The sequence below is a fragment of the Geosmithia morbida genome (assembly GCF_012550715.1).
Source record: "Geosmithia morbida isolate 1262 chromosome Unknown scaffold_2, whole genome shotgun sequence".
NCBI classification, from domain to species: domain Eukaryota; kingdom Fungi; phylum Ascomycota; class Sordariomycetes; order Hypocreales; family Bionectriaceae; genus Geosmithia; species Geosmithia morbida.
Window position 1 is genome coordinate 2,040,206 of NW_023336189.1, and position 18,782 is coordinate 2,058,987.

Below are 18,782 nucleotides of genomic sequence, written 5' to 3' on the forward strand. Positions count from 1 at the left end.
GCATATGACGCTTCTTTAGGAGGTATATGTGGGTGGTGGTACTTATATATAAGAAAAGTAGAAAAATTGAGCATCTCTTAATAAGACTATAAGAAAAGTGGTGTTAATACCATATCGACCCAGAACGGATTTGGGAGGGATTCAGGGAAACGCTTTTTTTTTTCCTAGCGGGAGGGGTCCGCCAGCTAAAATGACAAAGGGGAGGGGGGTAAGGGGGGGGGTGTTCAGGTTATGTTGAGGATGAGGGAGGGGTCTGCTTGTTTGTGTGCGCACACCCCGGAGAGGAAAATCAACCCCGCGATAATCGGCCGACGAGTGACTCGATCCCGACATTCTCCTGAAGCTCGATCGGGACTGATATGCGACATCAAGTTCTGCTCTCTTGTCGTATTACCTCGCCTCTTCATTGGAAAAAAAACTTCGAACAACCATGGCTCCCAGAACCGAGTAAGGCCCCCCCATACCACCCTCTCTACAGATGACCTCTTCACGTCTGAGTCGACTGCCCCCCCACACTGACAACCTTGCAGTTTCCCCCCGGTCAGAGCCTGTCTCTTCGACATGGACGGCCTGCTACTCAACACGGAGGACATCTACACCATCTGCGTGAACGAGGTGCTATCCCGTTACGGCAGGCCGGGGATGCCGTGGTCAGTCAAGGCCAAGCTGCAGGGCCGTCCGGGCCCGGAGGCCACCAGGATCTTCATCGACTGGGCCAAGCTGCCCATCTCGGTGGAAGAGTACACGCGGCAGGTGTCGGAGACGCAGAGGGAGCTGTTCCCGGGCGCGCAGCCGCTTCCAGGCGTGCCGGAACTGCTGGCCAACCTGGCTGCCGCGACGGCCGGGGGGCGCAAGGTTCACGTCGCGCTGGCCACCAGCTCCCACGCAGGCAACTTCAAGCTCAAGACCGACCACCTCACAGAGCTGTTCGACGTATTCCCCCCACACCGCCGCGTCCTGGGCGATGACGCACGTCTGCGGCCGGGGAGGGGGAAACCGCTGCCCGACATCTTCCTCCTCGCCCTCGACACCATCAACCAGTCTCTCGACCTCGACGGGGAGGAGAAGGATCCCATCAAGCCCGAGGAGTGTCTGGTGTTTGAGGACTCGGTCCCCGGCGTCGAGGCCGGCAGGAGAGCCGGAATGCGCGTCGTCTGGTGCCCCCACCCAGGACTCAAGGCGCAGTACGACGGGAGGGAGGCCCAGGTCCTGGCCGGTGCTACGGGGGAGGCGGGCGAGGTCGATATGCACCAGGTCGGTGTCGAGGGCGACGGCTGGGCTGACTACCTTGCTACTCTGGAAGGGTTCCCGTATGAGAAGTACGGCATTGTCCTTGGCTCTACATAGGGCTTCCCCCCTCTCCCCCCTCTCCCCCTTCCCCCTCTCTATTTCATCTCGAAGAGGTTACAGATCTCTGCGTGAAGGGCTGCACACGCACATGAGCTCATCTCTGTCGTTAATTATTCCTCCATGTTCCCCTTACTAGGACAGTCACATGGACCAAAAGTAATAAAAATAGCATCATAATCATCAGCCTAACTAGGGCCTTCCCAGGTCTTACGTAGTAGCAGTGTCGAATAAGCCCGCGTGCGCATACATTGATTGTGCCATTCAACGGATCAATCACCACCCCCGGAATGCGCCAAAGCCGAATGCCGACCGGCGTCACCGGACGCAGCGCCTCACGCTAGCTAGCCCGTTCCCGTGGCGCAGCTACTGCGGACTGCGCCGTCTAAGCCACGGATGCAATGCCCAGGCGCTTGCTTCATCAGCATTCGTTGGTTCTACAATCAAATACATATGTATATGTACTATATACATATATATATATATGTCTTTTGATATTCTCTTGGTTCTTCCATCTTTCCTTCTTTCTATATTCCATCATCTCGAAACTCCCATCTGAGAAACTACATCAGTTCATCAAACATCAAGCATCTCTCAACTTCAAAATGTCTAATCGAGACTACTACAACGGCGCCAGCTACAACGGTGGCAACAGCCAGTACTCCCAGCCTCAATACGCCCAGCCTCAATACGCCCAGCCTCAATATGCCCAGCCACAGCACCAGGTAACTAATCATCACGGCTCTTCCCTCCCCCATTTTCTTTCCCTCCATCTCCATACTGACATTTGGCTCTTCAAAATAAAAGGCATACCCTCAGCATCAACAGCAACAACAGTACCATCCCTCTCAGCACGCCTCCCCGCATGCCTCCCAGCAAGGTCAGGATGATGAGCGCGGCCTAGGCGCCTCCATCGTCGGTGGCGCAGCGGGTGCCTACGGAGCCCGCAAGATAGGCAAGACTGGTCTTCTGGGTTCCCTGGGCGCCGGTGCGCTAGGTGCCATCGGCGCCAACATGCTGGAGCACAAGCTTGAGAAGAGGAAGCACAGCAATCACGGCGGCTCCCACCACGGCAGCTCCCACCATACCGGTGGGATGGGCGGCGGACTCGGCGGCGGACTCGGCGGCCTCATCGGTGGTCATGGGAGTCACAGCAGCCTCGGGAGCTCTGGGAGTCACCACAGCAGTTACGGCAGTCATCACGGTAGCCATGGTAGCCACCACGGCGGTGGCCATTTCTTCAGCCGAGACGGTCCTGATGGCCCCGGTGGTGGTTTCGGTGGCCCCGGTGGTAACCATGGCGGTCATCACGGCCACCATGGTCGTCATTGAGGATTGCGCCGGGGAGGGGAAGAAGGGGGAGGATTTTTTGATTAGCATTTCAAAGATACCAGCATTCGTCTTTTTTGTTCTTTTCGTTCCCTTCATATACTCATGATGACTGGATTTTCAGCATTGATAGTCTTGACGAGAACGTCGGTGGAATACGGTCAATAAAATGCAATAATATAATGACATGATGCACCAGATAATACATATCCTACAACCATAACACACCAGTGACACACATGTAAGATGAGAAGAGGGAAAGTGAAGAAATACTCATTCCGGGGTATCGCTCCTCGCCTTGATGTCAAACCATGAAAAAGAAGCACAAGAGACTAGAGTGAACAAGACTGGGAGACAAAAAAAACAGTATTAAGGGCTCAGAGAAACATCAAGAAAGAAACAAGAAAGAAAAAGGAGAAAAAGACCAAGTAAAACTAATACTACAGCTATCAATCCCCGCTCCCACCTATCCATTTTCATTGCCATTGCATACCAGCGCCATGTCGAGCCGAGATTCGACACAATCAGAATCAGGAAAATCAAGTTGAAAGAGAGAAAAGACAAGATTCAACGGTCAAGTGATGATAAAAAGACCAGGACAAAAGGGGAAAAAAATAAAAAATAAAAGAAACCTCAACACCTATGCACCGAGTTCGACTCTATACACCACCTCCCATAAACGCTGCAAGGTCATCCATCTCTAGCAATTGCCTCTCAAAAACAGCACAGAGCTCGGGAGCAGTCATATCCTGACTCGTGGAAGATGTCTCGTTCCCGTGCGCCTGCCCATTAACACTCGGCACATCGGGGCTGTGCTTCGCCTCGGACGGGTGGCCATATGAACCGGCATACGACGGGGCCGCACCCTGAGACACCGACTGCTGGCGCGGGGGAGAGCTGGTCCCCGGCGGCGTGGCCGTCGCTTCACTGACTGCCGTGGTGTTACCGTTGATAGTTGTCACGCCTGGCCTGCGGGGGATGGTCACGGGGGGTTCGCTGTCGTCGCGGGGGGATTCCGACACGGACCGGGGGGCGGAGGGGGGGCCGCCGCCACCGACACGATCCAGGTCGTGGGGAGGAGGGGCACTGGAGTGGTGATGCTGCTGCTGGTGGTCGTAGTCCATGGCGACATCGCCATTGCCATCAGTGCTGGACACAGCTTCGTCCTTGACAGAGCTGGCGGTAGCAGGAATGTGAGGGGCTGAGTTGTGGCGGGGTGCGGCGACCGTGGCGAGGGTAGACGCAGCTGCTGCGTCATTGTGCAGGACGCGCTGCATGACTGTCAAGTGGCGCAGCCAACTGGCCATGAGAGGCCAGTTCTCGGTGCCGTCGGTCATGAAGCGGAGGCTGTCTCCGACTATGTGGCCGGCCGTCTCGACCGTGGTGTGCGGGGTCAGGCCCTTGAGCGACAGGTAGGCCACCGTAGCGCCAGCTGTAAAGGCCGAGAAGAGCATGAAGATGGGGAAGCAGGTGACGTGGTCCTTTTCCGATCCGGCCTCGACAGCAGCCAACAACGAGATGATGGCGTGACACGACGTGAAGAGGCGGTCGACAATGTCGTGGCACCGAGGCGTCATGCGGAAGGCGTCCAGGCCGAAGCCAGATGCTGTGACGTCCTGTAGCAGGCGACGACGGTGGACAAATATGCTGGAACAGTGCAGCAGGCAGTGCAGCATGGCAAAGGTGAAGCCTGATCCCATGGTCATGTGCAGGTTGATCTGGCCTGGCTTGTCGACAAACTGCATAGGCAGCGACACGCGCAGACCGTCAATCTTGGAAATCAGGTCGGTGCAGGCCTCCTCGCGGAAGTTCTGCAGGGTGGTGACAGTCAGCATGCCGACGACGTCGCGCCAGATGGTCGAGGCGATTACGATGTAGCCAAACTCGCCGACTTCACCCGTCGGAGGGCTCACGGGGTGGTGGCGGCTGTGCGGGTCGGCGTCTACAGCCTGGGTCAGCGTCTTGACGTAGACGGCGTTGCCAAAGGCGAAGTTGATGTCGGAGCAGGGAAGCGGCGTGTCGACCGAGTCCTGGACCGACAGGCAGGGGTAGCGCCCCGGTGTGCTGGTCAGCAGGCAGTCGAGTATGTAGATGAGCCACAGGGTGCGACGGAAGGACTCGTCGCGCAGGAACTGGTCTGGGTCGGTGCGGTGGCTGTTCAGGATGCGGAACATCTGCAGCATGCGGGCGGCCTGGCCAAGGACAATGTAAGCGCGCACGGCATTGCGGGAGCCCCATTCGTGGATGACGATTAGGCAGAGAGATTGGATGTCGGCCAGGTTAGGGTGGTCTAGGTTCTGGTTGATGAGGGCCATGGCCTTGGCGGCAAATGTCTCGGCGGCGGTCGAAGGGCTGCCATATCGGCGGATGAGATTGTGGGAGCTCCTGTTGCGAGGGAGGGGAGGGTTGTTAGCATGTGAAGGCTCAATAGTCAGGTCAACCGATTACTGGATTGACCGTGGTACCGACTCAATTGTATAGATAGCTATTGGCGGATGGGTTGTAACCTACCTCGCGGCGCACGTGAGCAGGCCATAGACGAGACAAGGCTCGAGAGTACCATTCTTGAGTTGCTGGACAAATGAGGGTTTGTGAAAGGCAACACAGGCGGGGAATGTCTTTGAGACGACGCGCTCACACTCGGCGAGGAGTTCAGGGGTGAGTCTGGATGTGCCTGTTAGTCAAGCGAAGCCATAGCCATTGGTCCAGGCAGTATACGTCAAGCGCCAAGCTACTAGCGAACTAGTAGTGAAGGCCGATGGGAGGAAGGCCGATGGGACCGCCCGAGAACCGCCCGAGGTTCAGAGTTCGGCAGTTTTCCAGGTAATAGTGGATAATGGAGAAATTTGTGTGGGCCGGAGTTGTGCCGAAGCGGGACGCGCCGGGATGAGGGCGATGGAAGGAGCGAAGGGGGGGGGGGGGGGGGTAGTGATAGATAGGTGTGACGATGATGATGAGAATAACAGAGGGAGAAAAGAAAGAGAGAAATGAATCAACTCACTTGTCAGCTGCGACGGCCGGAACAGAGCGCGAGGCAGTAGCGGGACCACCAGCAGGAGGGCCGACAGCGCCAGACTGCCTAGAATCGTTGGAAGCCGAAGCGGCGGCGGTAGTGGTAGCCGAAGCCGGAAGGGAGTCGCGTGAGGAGCGATGAGCGCTAGAATGGCGAGCTGGACTTTGACCGTGATGATGGGCCATGCTCTCCGAGGGGAGGTAGCACTCGTGCATTCCCTTGGCGCAGTTGCGACATGGCGGACGACCAGTCTCGTACACGCACTTGGTCTTGCCCTTGCGACAACGCACACAGGCGCCGCCGGCTCTAAGGGCAGTTCCTCTTACGACACCGGAAGAGGACATCTTGGTTGTGGAAGGGGACTGGGGGGGGAAGGGGGGAGCGAGGAGAAAAAGCTGAGAGTAATAAGGGCGTGAGGGTCTCGGTGGTGGACAAGACCGAGGAGAAGTGGTGCGTAGGAGAGAGATAAAACCCGAGGCCGATTATGGCGAGGCCGTCGTCTCTCCCTCACTGTCGGCGTAATTATCTGATGCCCTCTGAGGCCTCGAAAGCCATAAATTAAGACAGGAAGGGGGGGAGGTCAAAGAGGATGGAGAAATGGAGAAAATGAAAAGGGAAAAGCAAGAGGCGGTGGTGGTAATTGGTGGTGGTGAGAGATGAGGCACTGCTACCTCCGGAGCTGGCTACCCGTGGGTCCCGGAGGCCAAGGAAGAGAGTGATGGGGGGAGCCTTGGGGCCTGGGGGGAGAAGCGGATTTTTGGGGGGGAAACGGGAAGCGGACAGCCGACCTGGAGCAGTCAGCACGGGCTTCGGAAGTAGCTCAAGGTTTTGGGCGGCAGACGCGGCGGAGGCCGTTTTAGTGGACAGTCAGCGCCAACGGACGCTGAAATGGATCGGCACGGGAGAATGCTTCAGAGGCTTTTCTGGGACTTCGGAGAGGGGGGGGGGGGGGGGGGGGTTGGGCCCCGGGTGGGGGGGGGGGGGGGGGGGGGGGGGGGGGGGAGTGATTGTGTCCAGCGTTAGGGGGTTGTTGGGTGGAGGTGTTTTTGTTTTTTTCCCTTCTTTTTTTATCGGAACTGGGGGCCGGTCGGGAAAGAGTGCGGCGGGGGTGAAGGGAAGGTGCGCGAGAGAAGGAGGAGGGAGGGAAGTGCAACAATAGAAGGAAGGAACAACGGTCCTATTCTTTCTCTCTTCTTCTGCTCTCTTCTACCAGTACTCTCTGTGCGAAGCAATGAAAGAGTAATATTACTCGTACAAACGGCCAGAGAGGAAGAGGAGAAAAAAAAAAGAAAAGAGAAGGGCGAGTAATGACGGTGCATGCGCCAGACCGGGGGTTACGGGTGGTAATATGTGGTGTGGGAAGAGCGAGAAAGGGAGGGGGAAAGCAAACAAAATGAATGGACAGTAGAGGAGAGCGGCGAAAAGAGAGGGAAAAAAGCAAGCGCGCGTGATGGTGTGTGTGTGTGTGTGTGCGTGCGTGCGTGCGTGCGTGCGTGCGTGTGTCCAATGTCTGCGACGGAGGGCGGGTGGCGGCCCTTGAAGGAAGAAACGGCCTGAACGGCGTCGTCGACTTCGGCGGCCACGGGCGGCCTTCTTGCCCCAGAGTTACAGCGTTCGTGTCCACAGGTGGCCGTCGACGCCCGGTTTCTCAGGCCAGAATCGGGGGGTGGGGTGGAGGCAGTGGTACTATCACTGGGTTGCGGTACAGGTACGTATCGACTACGTCTGCCATCTCGTACATGAGTATGGCCAGTTTACTCCGTACATCTTACTCTACTGCCGTACGAGTACTCGTATGATGATGAGACTCGAAACTTGAAATAAGAGCGATAATGCCCCGTCCTCTATAAGTACAATACCCCATATTCTCAATGCAATGCTCTGCACTCGTAGGCCCGTCGTGTACATATACACATATTCCCACAACAGGAGACGCCGTGGTTTGAGCACCTGTCCGCGCCTTCCCTGCCTGCACCGGTCGCGCCTCCCCCAGGTACATGTACCTACCTTCCTTCCTGCTTACCTCCGGGGCGCTCCCTTCCTTCCCTCCTCCCCTTCCCCCCAAGCCGCCCCCCTTTCTCCTCTCACAATCCCCCCTTGTTCGTTCGGCCTCGTTGTACGTTGTACGACCTTTGAGTATCAAGAACTTGACCGGCCTACTCCGTTACATGAGCAGTGATTTGTTATCTGTCCTCTTCTATTCTTCTTGTCTTTACCAGTACTTTTCTATTATTATTATCACTGCATGACCCGCTGTCGTCTTGATCCTATGCTTCGTGTATGTGCATGTGTGTGTATGTGTGTGTCTCTCTCTCTCTCTCTCTCCGACCGACCAGCGCATCTTCCACCAAGTATTATTACCACGCAACTTGTACTCGTACCGATCCTTCCCTTTCCCTTGTCTCCGGGGCCGCCTCTCTCGGCTCCACTCTATTGTCGAGAGCGTTGTCACCTCATTGGAGAGAGAGAAAGGGAGGTACAGGTGAGAGTAGGAGCCAAACATGAAGAGTGCAAGAAGGAAAAAAGAAAAAGAGAGAGAGAGAGAGAGAGAAAAGAGGGGAACAAGGGCTTGCCCGAATGTGCTGTCCGGAACATGGAGGCGGTCGACTCCGGCATCCTGCTTGTTCATCTGCCCTGTTCCACGCACCGGACAGTTTCCCTCAGCCGACGGGGGCTCCACAGGCAGAATGTCACTCCAGCCCATTCTCGGTCTCTGGCCTGCCCCACCCCACAGACACATCTTGCTCTCCGTAATGTGTAGCAGTATAATAGACAGCTGTTGCTCTCTTCCATCAAACTAATCTTTTACCAGCACTCCGTACTAGGCCCTAGCCAAAAGCACCTAGAGGCTAGAAGGTGACGTACCCCTACCATGGACCCATATATGACAAATCATTTACATCACGTGATATCGCGTTGGGATTCTACACGCTGCGCCGCTACGCGTACATTCTAAACTTTTCCTTCGTACAGCTAGCTTCTCTCTTCTCTTCTTTCTTCCTTCTTTAAATAGAAAATTATATCAATATTAGTATTCCGTACATGCAGAGTGAATCGAGTAATAGTAGATAGCGTCTTCTTCATGCGTATACATCATTCTCCTAGTGTACGTTCAAAGGTCGAGGGCATGTTTTGCCGATGTTTTACCGTGGAGGTGCAAAGGGTATCTCTCTCTCAGTAATACGAGTAAATGGTAATGATACCAACTCGGTCTCCCGGACATCGGGCCAGCAGACGAGTACGGAATACAGATTACAGGCACGGAGTACAGGTACGAGTACGGATCCACTCTGTGGAAATTAAAGCAATCAACTGGTCAACTGGTCAGGGCGCCACCCCCAACCCGCCCCAGACTTCGGAAGACCCTGTGTGGGGCCGTGCTCAGTGTCATTCGCACATCGGTACCCTTCTCGGCCTTGCTCGGTCTAGGCTTGGTCGAAGGGTCAGAGGTGAGTGGCCTGGGGTAGTCAGAAGACGATTTCGGTTCAGAGCGGCACGTTGACAGCCATACTCAAAAATCCCGTCCTCACCCATTTCCTTTTCCTAAAAGTACGCACGCTCGTACCACATCACCGTCCAGTAAGGAAGAAGAAGGGGAAGGAGAAGAAGAAGGCAAGGAAGAAGAGGAAAAGTTGAAAATGGCGAGAGGCTTCATACCACTGACCATTGTCGACGACTACCGGGGGCCAGGCTTTTCACCGCTCGTCTCTTACGCCGCACTCACACACACACACACACTCACTCTCTCTGTCTTCTCTCTCTTATACTTTGTATTCTTCCAGCACAAGTACGAAAACGATACGGTTAGATATCCTCAAACCGAGTGATTATTATCTGCATCTCTGCACTATTCCGACCTTCTCGGGGGCCGCTTCGTAGCTCCGGGTCTGCTGGGGCCAAGGGAAAGAAAAATGGGGTCACGAGGGTCCGGTCATCCTCCGGTCCCGGGGGGGGGGGAGAGAGAGAGAGATGAAAGTCTTGGGCTGGACTCCCCTTCAAGAGGTCAGGACGAGACAGCGCATGAGCTCGGTGGCTGTTGGTGAGTGTGACACTGGCAATGCTGCCGAGTATACGAGTATGTACAGATTACAGCCTACAGGTGAGAGGAGTGCTTTGTCGATCCGCACATTTGCAGCGGGACTCGCACGACTACTGCATATACGTATATACGGATACAGCCAGAGACAGAGAGGACATTGGAGCGGAGAAGGGAGGCCCTGTCTCGCCCTGTCTTGTCTTGTCTTGCCCTGTCCCGCTTTGTCCCGTCAGCCCGTCTTCGGCAGCAAGACAGACAAGACGTCTCAGTGTGCTTCAGTGCTTCAGTGCTTCAGTGCTTCAGTGCTTTAGTGCTCAGTTGCTCACCCACCCAGAGAGTCCCTGGCCTAGACACACGCCGATAACGACGATGCCTGCCCGAGGTTATTAGTACCCTCCCGAGATGTCAATGCCTGAGGCTGCCCATCAAAAAAAAAAAATAACGCGCCGGACATGATGCAGCTCTCCGTCCGTCTTTCTCTTCTTCCTCCTCCTCCCCCCCCCCTTCCCCTCCTCCATTGACCCGGTCGCTAATAATATTAACGGCCGGGGGGTTCGGTCTGTTTCTTCCCGACCCTTTCTTTCTTGTCTTTTTTTTTTTGCAATTCTCCCCAACACTCAGATCATCTTACCATAGTACACGAGTAATATCAACTCGCATCTCTCTTAACCGCTCTCTGTCTCTCTCCCCTACTGCCCCCCCCCCCCCCTTGTCGCATCCTTTTTCGTGCCCTCGGAAACCTGCCGTCTGTTCGCCACAGCCACCTCATGTGGGTGGGGGGGGTGGGGGGGAAAGACCTGAGGTTGAAATCTCGAAAACATGGCACCACTCGGGCTGTCAGGCAAAGCAGTTGTCGAGGCAGTTGCTCGTTCCGTGACGTCTCCGGTTTCATTCATCTTTCCTATACGAGTACATTTAGGTATTATCGAACAGCAACAGCCTCCAATCTCAGCAATTGCCGATCTCGTACGGTACAGCCACTCGTGGGCCGTGGTACGAATGCATTTGCCGTGTAGACCGATTGCCCGAGGTGTTGGCCAACTTGGCGTGTATTAATCTGTACAAGATTATAATATGTACTATTACCGTCGACGTACAGTAATATCATCATATCACTCCGTACCAATATCTACCAATATCCGTACATATACTCCGCATCGGGCCATCATTCGGAGGACAGCCTAAGAGTGGTCAGCTCATTGCCGTTACGGCCGCGGCAAGACGAAGCGAGGACAGTTTAAGACTTGAGTGTTTGCTCTTTTCTTCTTCTTTCTCCATATATACTTCTATTCCATATCTCATCTCGTCCATTGGTTTGTCTGCTTGCTCGCTCACACCCCCCCCCCCCCCCCTCCTTTTCCAGCCTCCCGCATCAAAAAACGGTATTCCGGTCAATGTGTTCAACCTCGAGAGCGCGTAGGCGCCTTGCATCACCAAAGTTGTATGCTTGACGGAGTGAAAGTGTGCTGATTATAGCTGCCATGTACTCATAGGGAGTACTGATGCTCCGTTTCATCTGTAATACGGACTAGGTATAGCTGAAGTAATGATGCAAAGTGACGTAGTCGGGGACATTCCGATACCGACGCCTTGTTATGGGTAACCTGCAAGTATGCAGAGCACTGGGTGTTTACTCAAGAGAAGAGGGTCACAAGGGTCGGTCTGGAATAATAAGTAGATTCGAGTCCACTTGGATCTCTATTTCTCTTCCTCACACTCCTTCCTCTTCCTTCTTCTCTTCTCCTCTCATCTGTAGTTCCATCTTCTTCTTACACCGTCTTTAACCCCCTGGCAAGTCCCCATCCTATCGGTCTGCGAGACGAGGGCAGCCAACGATAGTAGGGGGGCTACGAAGGCAATAGAGGAAACGATGAGAGAATCTAGTAAGTTGAGAAGGAGATTCGACCCGGTCATTGAATGAGCGAACCGAGCTGCAATTCCTATATTAGGATCGCTGAAGAAGAAGAAAAAAAAGAAAAAGAAAAAAAAAAGAGGAAGAAGAAGAAAGATTATGATATTCCTGTAACAGGCCAAGGCGCGTATGCGAAGCGTGAGACTCGTGAGGGTGAGAGCCAGAAATGTGATGGAAATGGGCTGTGGGATGCGAAGCTTGTGCATATGCACACCCCGCCAAGTGCATACAGCACGGCAACCCAACGCATCGTCCCCAGCCACCAGGTTTCCATCTCGACCTTACTCATATAGTCCTTCCTCCGCTCTCCCTCTCTGTCCCTTTCTCTCTCCGTGTGTGTGTGTGTGTGTGTGTATGTGTGTGCGTACGCCCGAAGGGTAAGAAAAGAATAAATCAGGGCGCCTTGAACGAAGGGAAGGGCCGCAAAGATCGGAACAAGAAAAGAGAAGAAGAAAACTATGGCAAGCATCACCTCTCGGCTCGACGCCATAGACCCGGTGCCAATGTCGGAGACGAGCTCGGTGCCCCCGCTGGCACTTCGGTTAGGCCCCGAGTCTCAGATCCCCGACCACCCGGGCAGCATGTGGGATGTGCCCCGACGGTCCAACGGCTACGGCAAGTCGGGGGGTAATCAACCGCAACCACAGACGCCGGGGCTGACCCCCGGCGGTGGTTTCCAGTATCCGGGTCCTCCGGAGGATTACTTCAGCCCACATCACCACCACGGCGACCACCACGACGGGTACGAATATGATCGGGGTCACGGACAACAGCAGCAGCACCTCAAGACGGGAGTCCTGCCGCCGGGTTCGGCCGTGGACGCGTCGCAGCTCCTCACTCAGTGTCGGTATATACTGTCTGAGTACCAGGGGCTGCTGAGACGGCGGAAGGCGAGCGCCACGTCCGTCGCCGATCTGGATGCCAGGCTGAGGGGTCAGCAGATGGCTGTGCTGCATAGTCTGGGTGAGCTGCAGATTGAGGTGCACTCTATGCTCAAGGAGGCGCAGAATCACCGGTGGAGGAAGTGGTTACTTGGGGGAGCAATGTACGTTTTCTCTGCTGCCCCGTCTCTCTCTCTTCTTCTTCTTCTCCTTCTCCTTCCCATCACCTTTTTACGTTTTTATTGTTCAACCTTGAGCCTCTCCGTCTTCTTGAACATGGCTAAACTAACACTTTTTTTTGTAGAGCATCATTCATCCCACTCGTTCGACGCATCTTTCGCCGCGGAAATGACCATGAGACCGATCAGCAGAGCGGGCAGGTCCAGTCCTCCAACGACACCGAGTACGCATTTCGTCGAGCGAGCCGCATAGTCTCCTACCTCAAGGAGAGCGTCCTGGGCAAGGGGAGCTGGGCCAAGATGGCCATGTTCGTCTTTGCCGTGCTGTACGTCTTCCAGAACGAGGTTACCCTGCGCGTGGCGAAGACGCTGCAGAAGAGGCTGAGACGGCTCACGGCCAGGATCGAAGAAGGTGCCTATGCGGATATAGACGAGAGAGATCTCAAGGTTCTGCAGGGTTGGAGATGGAGGGTTCTGTTGTGGTGATTTTCATCCTTCTCTCTCTTTCTCTCTTCTCTTTTGGGTTTCTGGTATGCTGCCTGATGTGGTTGGCATATATTACGTCATGATGGGTAATATGCATATACAGAGGGGAAAAAGAGGAGCATGGGTACTATGCATGTATTGCGTATATTTCCTTATAGGGTTGCATCTTTCTTTCGGCTTTTTAGCATAGCATTCATTCATTTCTTCACAGCATTGATTGACCAAAAGGGCATTTGTAATCCCCAAAACGATTCCTTCCATCACTTGCTCTTTGTTTTCATATCTCTTGACTCTCTCATTCCTGTCTACCCACAAGGAGCGAGCCAAAAGGATAGAAAGAGACGAAGAAGGAGGGGGGGCCGGTGAAAGAGACATTGGCATGGAGATACCACCATGAAGCGCAAACACGCAGACTCCCTATCCTCTAAACCTCATGATGAAATCACCATCCGTGGCGACATCGACTCCGCCGAAACACGCGTCGCGACAGACAAACGATTCGAGTCGCTCTATGTGAAATCACGAGATTTTAAAGATCTGGCAGTCCTCGATGCCGACTTTGCAGCTGTGTGAGAGCCTCCCGTCTTCGTTGTCGCTCTCGGGAAGACTAACATGTATGCTGATAGCGTCAAGGGTCGTCATCTCGATTTCGAAGATGCCAGGGCTGTCAAGCAACTCACAAAGACGTTGCTCAGACTAGACTTTGGTCTTGTCATTGACCTGCCCGATGACAGACTGTGTCCTCCTGTATGCTCGTCACCAACACACGCTCTCACACCACAGGCTCTCATGCATGAGCTCTCTCACATACTTCTATACATACATGCATGCGTGCATACATACATACACACATCTGACACCCCCTCCAGGTCGCCAACAGACACAATTACATTATATGGCTCAAGAAACTCACAGACACAACCTCTTACGGCCCCCTCAATCACCACCTTGTCGGCCTCGACATCGGGACCGGCGCCAGCTGCATCTATCCTCTCCTTGGATGCGCCCAGCGTCCCTGGTCCTTCATCGCCACGGGTCTGTATCCCCATAATTCATAATTCAAAATCAGTCTCACCATTGACCGGCCAAAATTGTGATGATGCCCAGACATTGATGAGAAGAACATCACCTACGCCCGGAAAAATATCCATCTCAACAACCTCGACTCGCGCATAACCGTCCTCCGCCGTCAACCAGACGACACCCTCATCCCTGCAACCTCCACGAGCATAGACTTCTGCATGACCAACCCGCCCTTCTACGAGTCTGAATCCGACATGGCTACCCGTGCCGCCCAGAAATCTCGCCCGCCATCCACTGCCTGTACAGGCCACCCGGTGGAAATGGTCACCCGGGGCGGCGAAGTCGCCTTCGTCAACCGCATCGTCACCGAGTCGCTCACCCTGCGCACCAGCGTGGCATGGTACACGGCCATGCTGGGCTTCCTGTCGAGCGTCACGGCCGTGCTGTCCCGTCTGCGCGATCTGGGGGTGGACAATGTCGCCGTCACAGAGTTCGTCCAGGGGTCCAAGACGCGTCGGTGGGCCGTGGCTTGGAGCTTTCGACCCATGAGACCTGCGCAGGCTGTTGCGCGGGGCACGAATTCCATAGACGACAGGTCTCTCCTGCCGCCGCACACAGAGGCACATCGCCTCGTGGTCGTGCCACTCTCAGACGGCATCCTGGCCTCTCTCCCCGGTGCTCTTGAGGAGGTACTCGGTCAACTCGATCTGGTCAGTTGGTCGTGGGATAAGCACAAACTGCAGGGTACCGGACGCGCTGTGGGCAATGTCTGGAACAGAGCGTGGAGGAGGAGGCAGAGGCAGATGCAGCGCACAGCGGACGTGACCGACGACGACCCCGACGAGATCGGCTTCGGATTCAGCGTCTCTATTCACGTCGGCAGAGATGACGTCAGTGTTGACTGCCGCTGGCTCGAGGGCCACAATCCTGTCATCTTTGAGAGCTTCCAGGCGTTTCTTAAGACGACGGTCGAATCTCTTGCGAAGAGGTGATATGCGCACGTGCAGAGGAAGCGAGGAAAAGGACATCATACCGGTAAACCGCTCAAGCATTGAGACACTCATACTCGATAGATAATACCACAGCAATAATACAGGACATTACAGCACCATCGTCCTACCTACACCACATTGATGTCCGACCTGGCACGAATGTCACGACTACTGGACCCAACCAACACCTCAAATCTTCCAGTGGGGATAACCCACTTCTCCAGCTGCTGATCCCAGAAGGCCATGTCCCTCTTGCGTAGGGAGAAGCTGGCCTCACCGCGCTCACCAGCCCTCAGGTATAGCTTGTCGAAGCCGCGCAGCTGCTTGGGAGGCTGATCTATGCCCTTGGGGTAAGCCAGGTACAGCTGCGCCACCTCGGCGCCGTCTACGGGGCCCGTGTTGGTCACAGGGATCGTAACCGAGAGAACCTCTTCGAAGAGATCTGCGGGGCCGCCAGCCGTGATGGGGCCGTTGATGGGGCCATGAGTGACAGACTGGCGGGTGCTCAGGACGCCATATTCGAATGTCGTGTACGCTGAGCACTGTTAGTTTGACGTCTTGGAAAACAACTGAGGATTTTAGGGTGGGGAGCAAGAGACGAAGAGGTCAGAGAGAACGTACAGAGACCGAAACCAAACTCGAATGCCGGCTCGATATCAGCACTGTCAAAGTGACGGTAATCAATATTGACGCCCTCGGCATAGTCATCGTCACCATCGACAACGGCTGTGTTATAATCGTCGGAGCTCTTGGCAATGGTATAGACCAGCTTTCCACTGGGGTTGGCATCACCCCAGAGGATGTCGACCAGGGCATTGCCGTTCTCCGACGACGGCAGGCCAGCCCACACGACAGCCTTGACAGAGGGGTGCGACAGAATCTCGGTCAGGATGACGGGGCCGGGGCTGTGCACGACGACGATGACATCGTCACTGGCCCCGGCGACAGCAGCGACGAGCTCGTTGCCGCCGTGCCACGGGTCCAGATCTTTGCGGTCGCCCTCGTTCCCCTCGATGGTGAAGCCTCTCAGGCCCTCGCCCGCGTCGGCCGTGACGAAGACGAGCGACAGGTCTGCGCCCCCGGCGGCCTGGGCGCCGCTATCCGGGTCGTCGGTCCCCGCCACAGTGACGGCCTCCTCGCCAGCGCGCGCGGTGATGGCCTCCTCGGGCGTGACGAAGTAAGGGTACGTAGCTGCGCCGGAGCCCCACCCCATACCCAGGGCGCCGTCGTTGCAGGCGTTGTACTGGCACAGGTTCTCGGAGTGGTTCCCCGCCACGGCGCCGGAGCCGACGACGGCGATGCTGCCCCGGTCAGCGGCTAATGGCAGGATGGACCCCTCGTTCTTGAGGAGCACGATGCCGTCCCTCGCCACGGCGCGCACGTTGCTGGCGTGGTCGGCCGCCACCTCGCGCGACAGATCGGTGGTGGGGTAGTCCGCGTCCTGCTCCATCTTGTGCCACGCTGCGAGGATGCGCGTGGCCATGTCTTCGACGCGGCTTTCCGGGACGGAGCCGTTACGCACGGCCGAGACGAGCCGTGGACCCCAGTAGGCGTTGTCGGCCGAGGCGTCGTCGCTGCCGGGCATGGTCATGTCCAACCCGGCGAGGGCGGACAGCGCAGTGGAGTGCTGCGCGCCCCAGTCGGTCATGATGTAGCCGGGAAAGCCCATGTGGTCCTTGGCCAGCTTGTTGAGGACGTCGTCGCTCTCGCACGCCCATATACCGTCGATCCTGTTGTAGCTGCACATGATGGAGGCGACGCCGGCCTTGACGGCGTCGTAGAAGGGCCAGAGGTACACCTCGTGCATGGTCCCGTCGTCCATGTTGCTCGACATGGTCGTCCGGTTGAGCTCCTGCTCGTTGGCGATGAAGTGCTTGACCGTGGCCTGCACGCCGACGGCCTGCATGCGGCTCACGGTCTCGCCGACGGCCAGGCCGGCGAGGTAAGGGTCTGACCCGAACCCCTCCCAGGCGCGTCCGTCCTCGGGGATCTTGCCCAGGGGCCCGCACACGGGCGCCAGCAGGACGTGCACCCCCAGCGCGCGGGCCTCCTCGGCAAGGAACTGGGCGCGCTGGCCGATCAGCTCCAGGTCCCACGTGGATGCCGCCTGGATGGCGGGCGTGAAGGCGGTGACGTGGGGGGCCTCGCGCACGCCCAGGGGCCCGTCCTGGAGACACAGCTCCGGGTAGTTGATGGACTGTACGGCCCGGGTGTTGCCGACGCATACGCCGTTGCCGCTCCCCGTGCCGGTGGTTAGATTGACCTTGTCCGAGAGGGAGAGCTTGGTCAGGGAGAGCTTCGCTTTGGCGTAGGCTTCGTCCCAGGATAGTTCGGCTGTTTTCTTCATGTCAGTGTGTGTGTATGTGTGTGTGTGCGTGTGTGTGGCGGACCGCGGTAGGACGACGATGTGATCAGGAGCAGGTAGGATCAAGTTACCAGAGACAGTGGAGAGTACGGCCAAGGCCAATGCTGCTGTTGAAGGGGCCTTCATGATATACGTGGTACACTTTGGTGTGGTTGTGGTTGTATTGAGAGGTCCTGCAGAGCTGGCTATGATTATGATGATGGAACAGCCCCCAGTTCTTATACTCTAGCCTTTTACCCTGAAAACCAAGAGACCATCTCTAGGAATGGACTCGCAACCAACCCCCCCCCCCCCCCCTCTCCTTCTCTCTCCCTCTCTTCGTCATATTCCCGAACCTATTGTCGGCTAAACGACGCCCCGTGAACGACAGCCCGTATAAGCACATCCGGATGATGCCCAATTTGCTCTCGAATCATCATGTGCTTTTTTTTTTGGGGGGGGGGGGCGGGGAGCTGTGGATACACGGCATGGAGTATATTGCAGCCAGGGGCATGATATTGCACGGTGGCAGACCGGACCGGAAAGCGGAAAGCCAGTGGTACGTCAGGCTTGGCTGGACAATGGCGCAGAAATCTGCCCTCGGGCGCACATGTATGTGTACGACGCGAGAGTATTCAGCATGATGCTACTTGCGCTTCGGCTCGGTTCAACCAGGGGTGAAGTGAAGATGGGATGCATATACAGACTGCCGAATGATGAATGATTCAGCATGGTCAGGATGCGGGGGATGCGGGAGACACGTCTGGGGCCCGTCACCAGATGCTGGACAGAGGGAGGTGGCGATGGTCAATGAAAGCCCGAGTGGAATCGGGCCGTTCCCCTCACGATCCTGTTGGTGTTGCATCTGTATCGTGTATTGGTACTGATCTATAGACCGCTATGTCGGCAACACATGGTTCTGGATGGACTGATTATACGGACCGAGCCGGTCGTCCTCTCAGATGTTCCTCCCCACGAGCCACTCTCAGTTCTGAACAAGACTCGGCTTTACCTGCGGCTGTCAATGGTTAGAGTTGCCTCGTTGGATAGGAACGAGACGACGTACTCGTATTACTCCTCAAGGTCCCCCGCACTCCGAATCCGGTACCGTGCTGCGCGTGCATAGACAAGGTCGATTTAGCCGTGGACATGTGCCGTTGCTTGGCGATGACAGTGGCTGACGTTCGGTTTCGAATTGAACTGAACCCACGGGGGTTTGTTTATAGGGTTTACATGAGAA

General features: G+C 55.9%; 6 protein-coding genes across 6 annotated transcripts; 4 read left to right on the plus strand and 2 right to left on the minus strand.

Annotated features, from left to right (window-relative positions):
• Positions 1 to 430: 430 nt before the first annotated feature.
• GMORB2_4270 (uncharacterized protein) lies at positions 431 to 1,347 on the plus strand (the record flags this gene model as incomplete). The annotated part of the gene is made up of 2 exons (XM_035466245.1): positions 431 to 447; positions 531 to 1,347. 2 exons carry the CDS (start codon positions 431 to 433, stop codon positions 1,345 to 1,347), a joined length of 834 nt encoding a protein of 277 aa, XP_035324082.1.
• Positions 1,348 to 1,952: 605 nt separating this feature from the next.
• Positions 1,953 to 2,679, plus strand: GMORB2_4271 (uncharacterized protein; the record flags this gene model as incomplete). Its single annotated transcript, XM_035466246.1, has 2 exons — positions 1,953 to 2,072; positions 2,155 to 2,679. The coding sequence occupies 2 exons, from the start codon at positions 1,953 to 1,955 to the stop codon at positions 2,677 to 2,679; spliced, it is 645 nt and encodes a 214-aa protein (XP_035324083.1).
• A 656-nt stretch (positions 2,680 to 3,335) lies between these two features.
• GMORB2_4272 (Fungal trans) lies at positions 3,336 to 6,033 on the minus strand (the record flags this gene model as incomplete). Its single annotated transcript, XM_035466247.1, has 3 exons — positions 3,336 to 5,061; positions 5,188 to 5,350; positions 5,727 to 6,033. 3 exons carry the CDS (start codon positions 6,031 to 6,033, stop codon positions 3,336 to 3,338), a joined length of 2,196 nt encoding a protein of 731 aa, XP_035324084.1.
• Positions 6,034 to 12,140: 6,107 nt separating this feature from the next.
• GMORB2_4273 (uncharacterized protein) lies at positions 12,141 to 13,183 on the plus strand (the record flags this gene model as incomplete). The annotated part of the gene is made up of 2 exons (XM_035466248.1): positions 12,141 to 12,682; positions 12,823 to 13,183. 2 exons carry the CDS (start codon positions 12,141 to 12,143, stop codon positions 13,181 to 13,183), a joined length of 903 nt encoding a protein of 300 aa, XP_035324085.1.
• A 393-nt stretch (positions 13,184 to 13,576) lies between these two features.
• Positions 13,577 to 15,198, plus strand: GMORB2_4274 (23S rRNA (adenine1618-N6)-methyltransferase; the record flags this gene model as incomplete). Its single annotated transcript, XM_035466249.1, has 4 exons — positions 13,577 to 13,752; positions 13,810 to 13,930; positions 14,194 to 14,218; positions 14,291 to 15,198. The coding sequence occupies 4 exons, from the start codon at positions 13,577 to 13,579 to the stop codon at positions 15,196 to 15,198; spliced, it is 1,230 nt and encodes a 409-aa protein (XP_035324086.1).
• Positions 15,199 to 15,326: 128 nt separating this feature from the next.
• GMORB2_4275 (beta-glucosidase) lies at positions 15,327 to 17,545 on the minus strand (the record flags this gene model as incomplete). The annotated part of the gene is made up of 2 exons (XM_035466250.1): positions 15,327 to 15,733; positions 15,820 to 17,545. The coding sequence occupies 2 exons, from the start codon at positions 17,543 to 17,545 to the stop codon at positions 15,327 to 15,329; spliced, it is 2,133 nt and encodes a 710-aa protein (XP_035324087.1).
• Between the last annotated feature and the right edge of the window lie 1,237 nt (positions 17,546 to 18,782).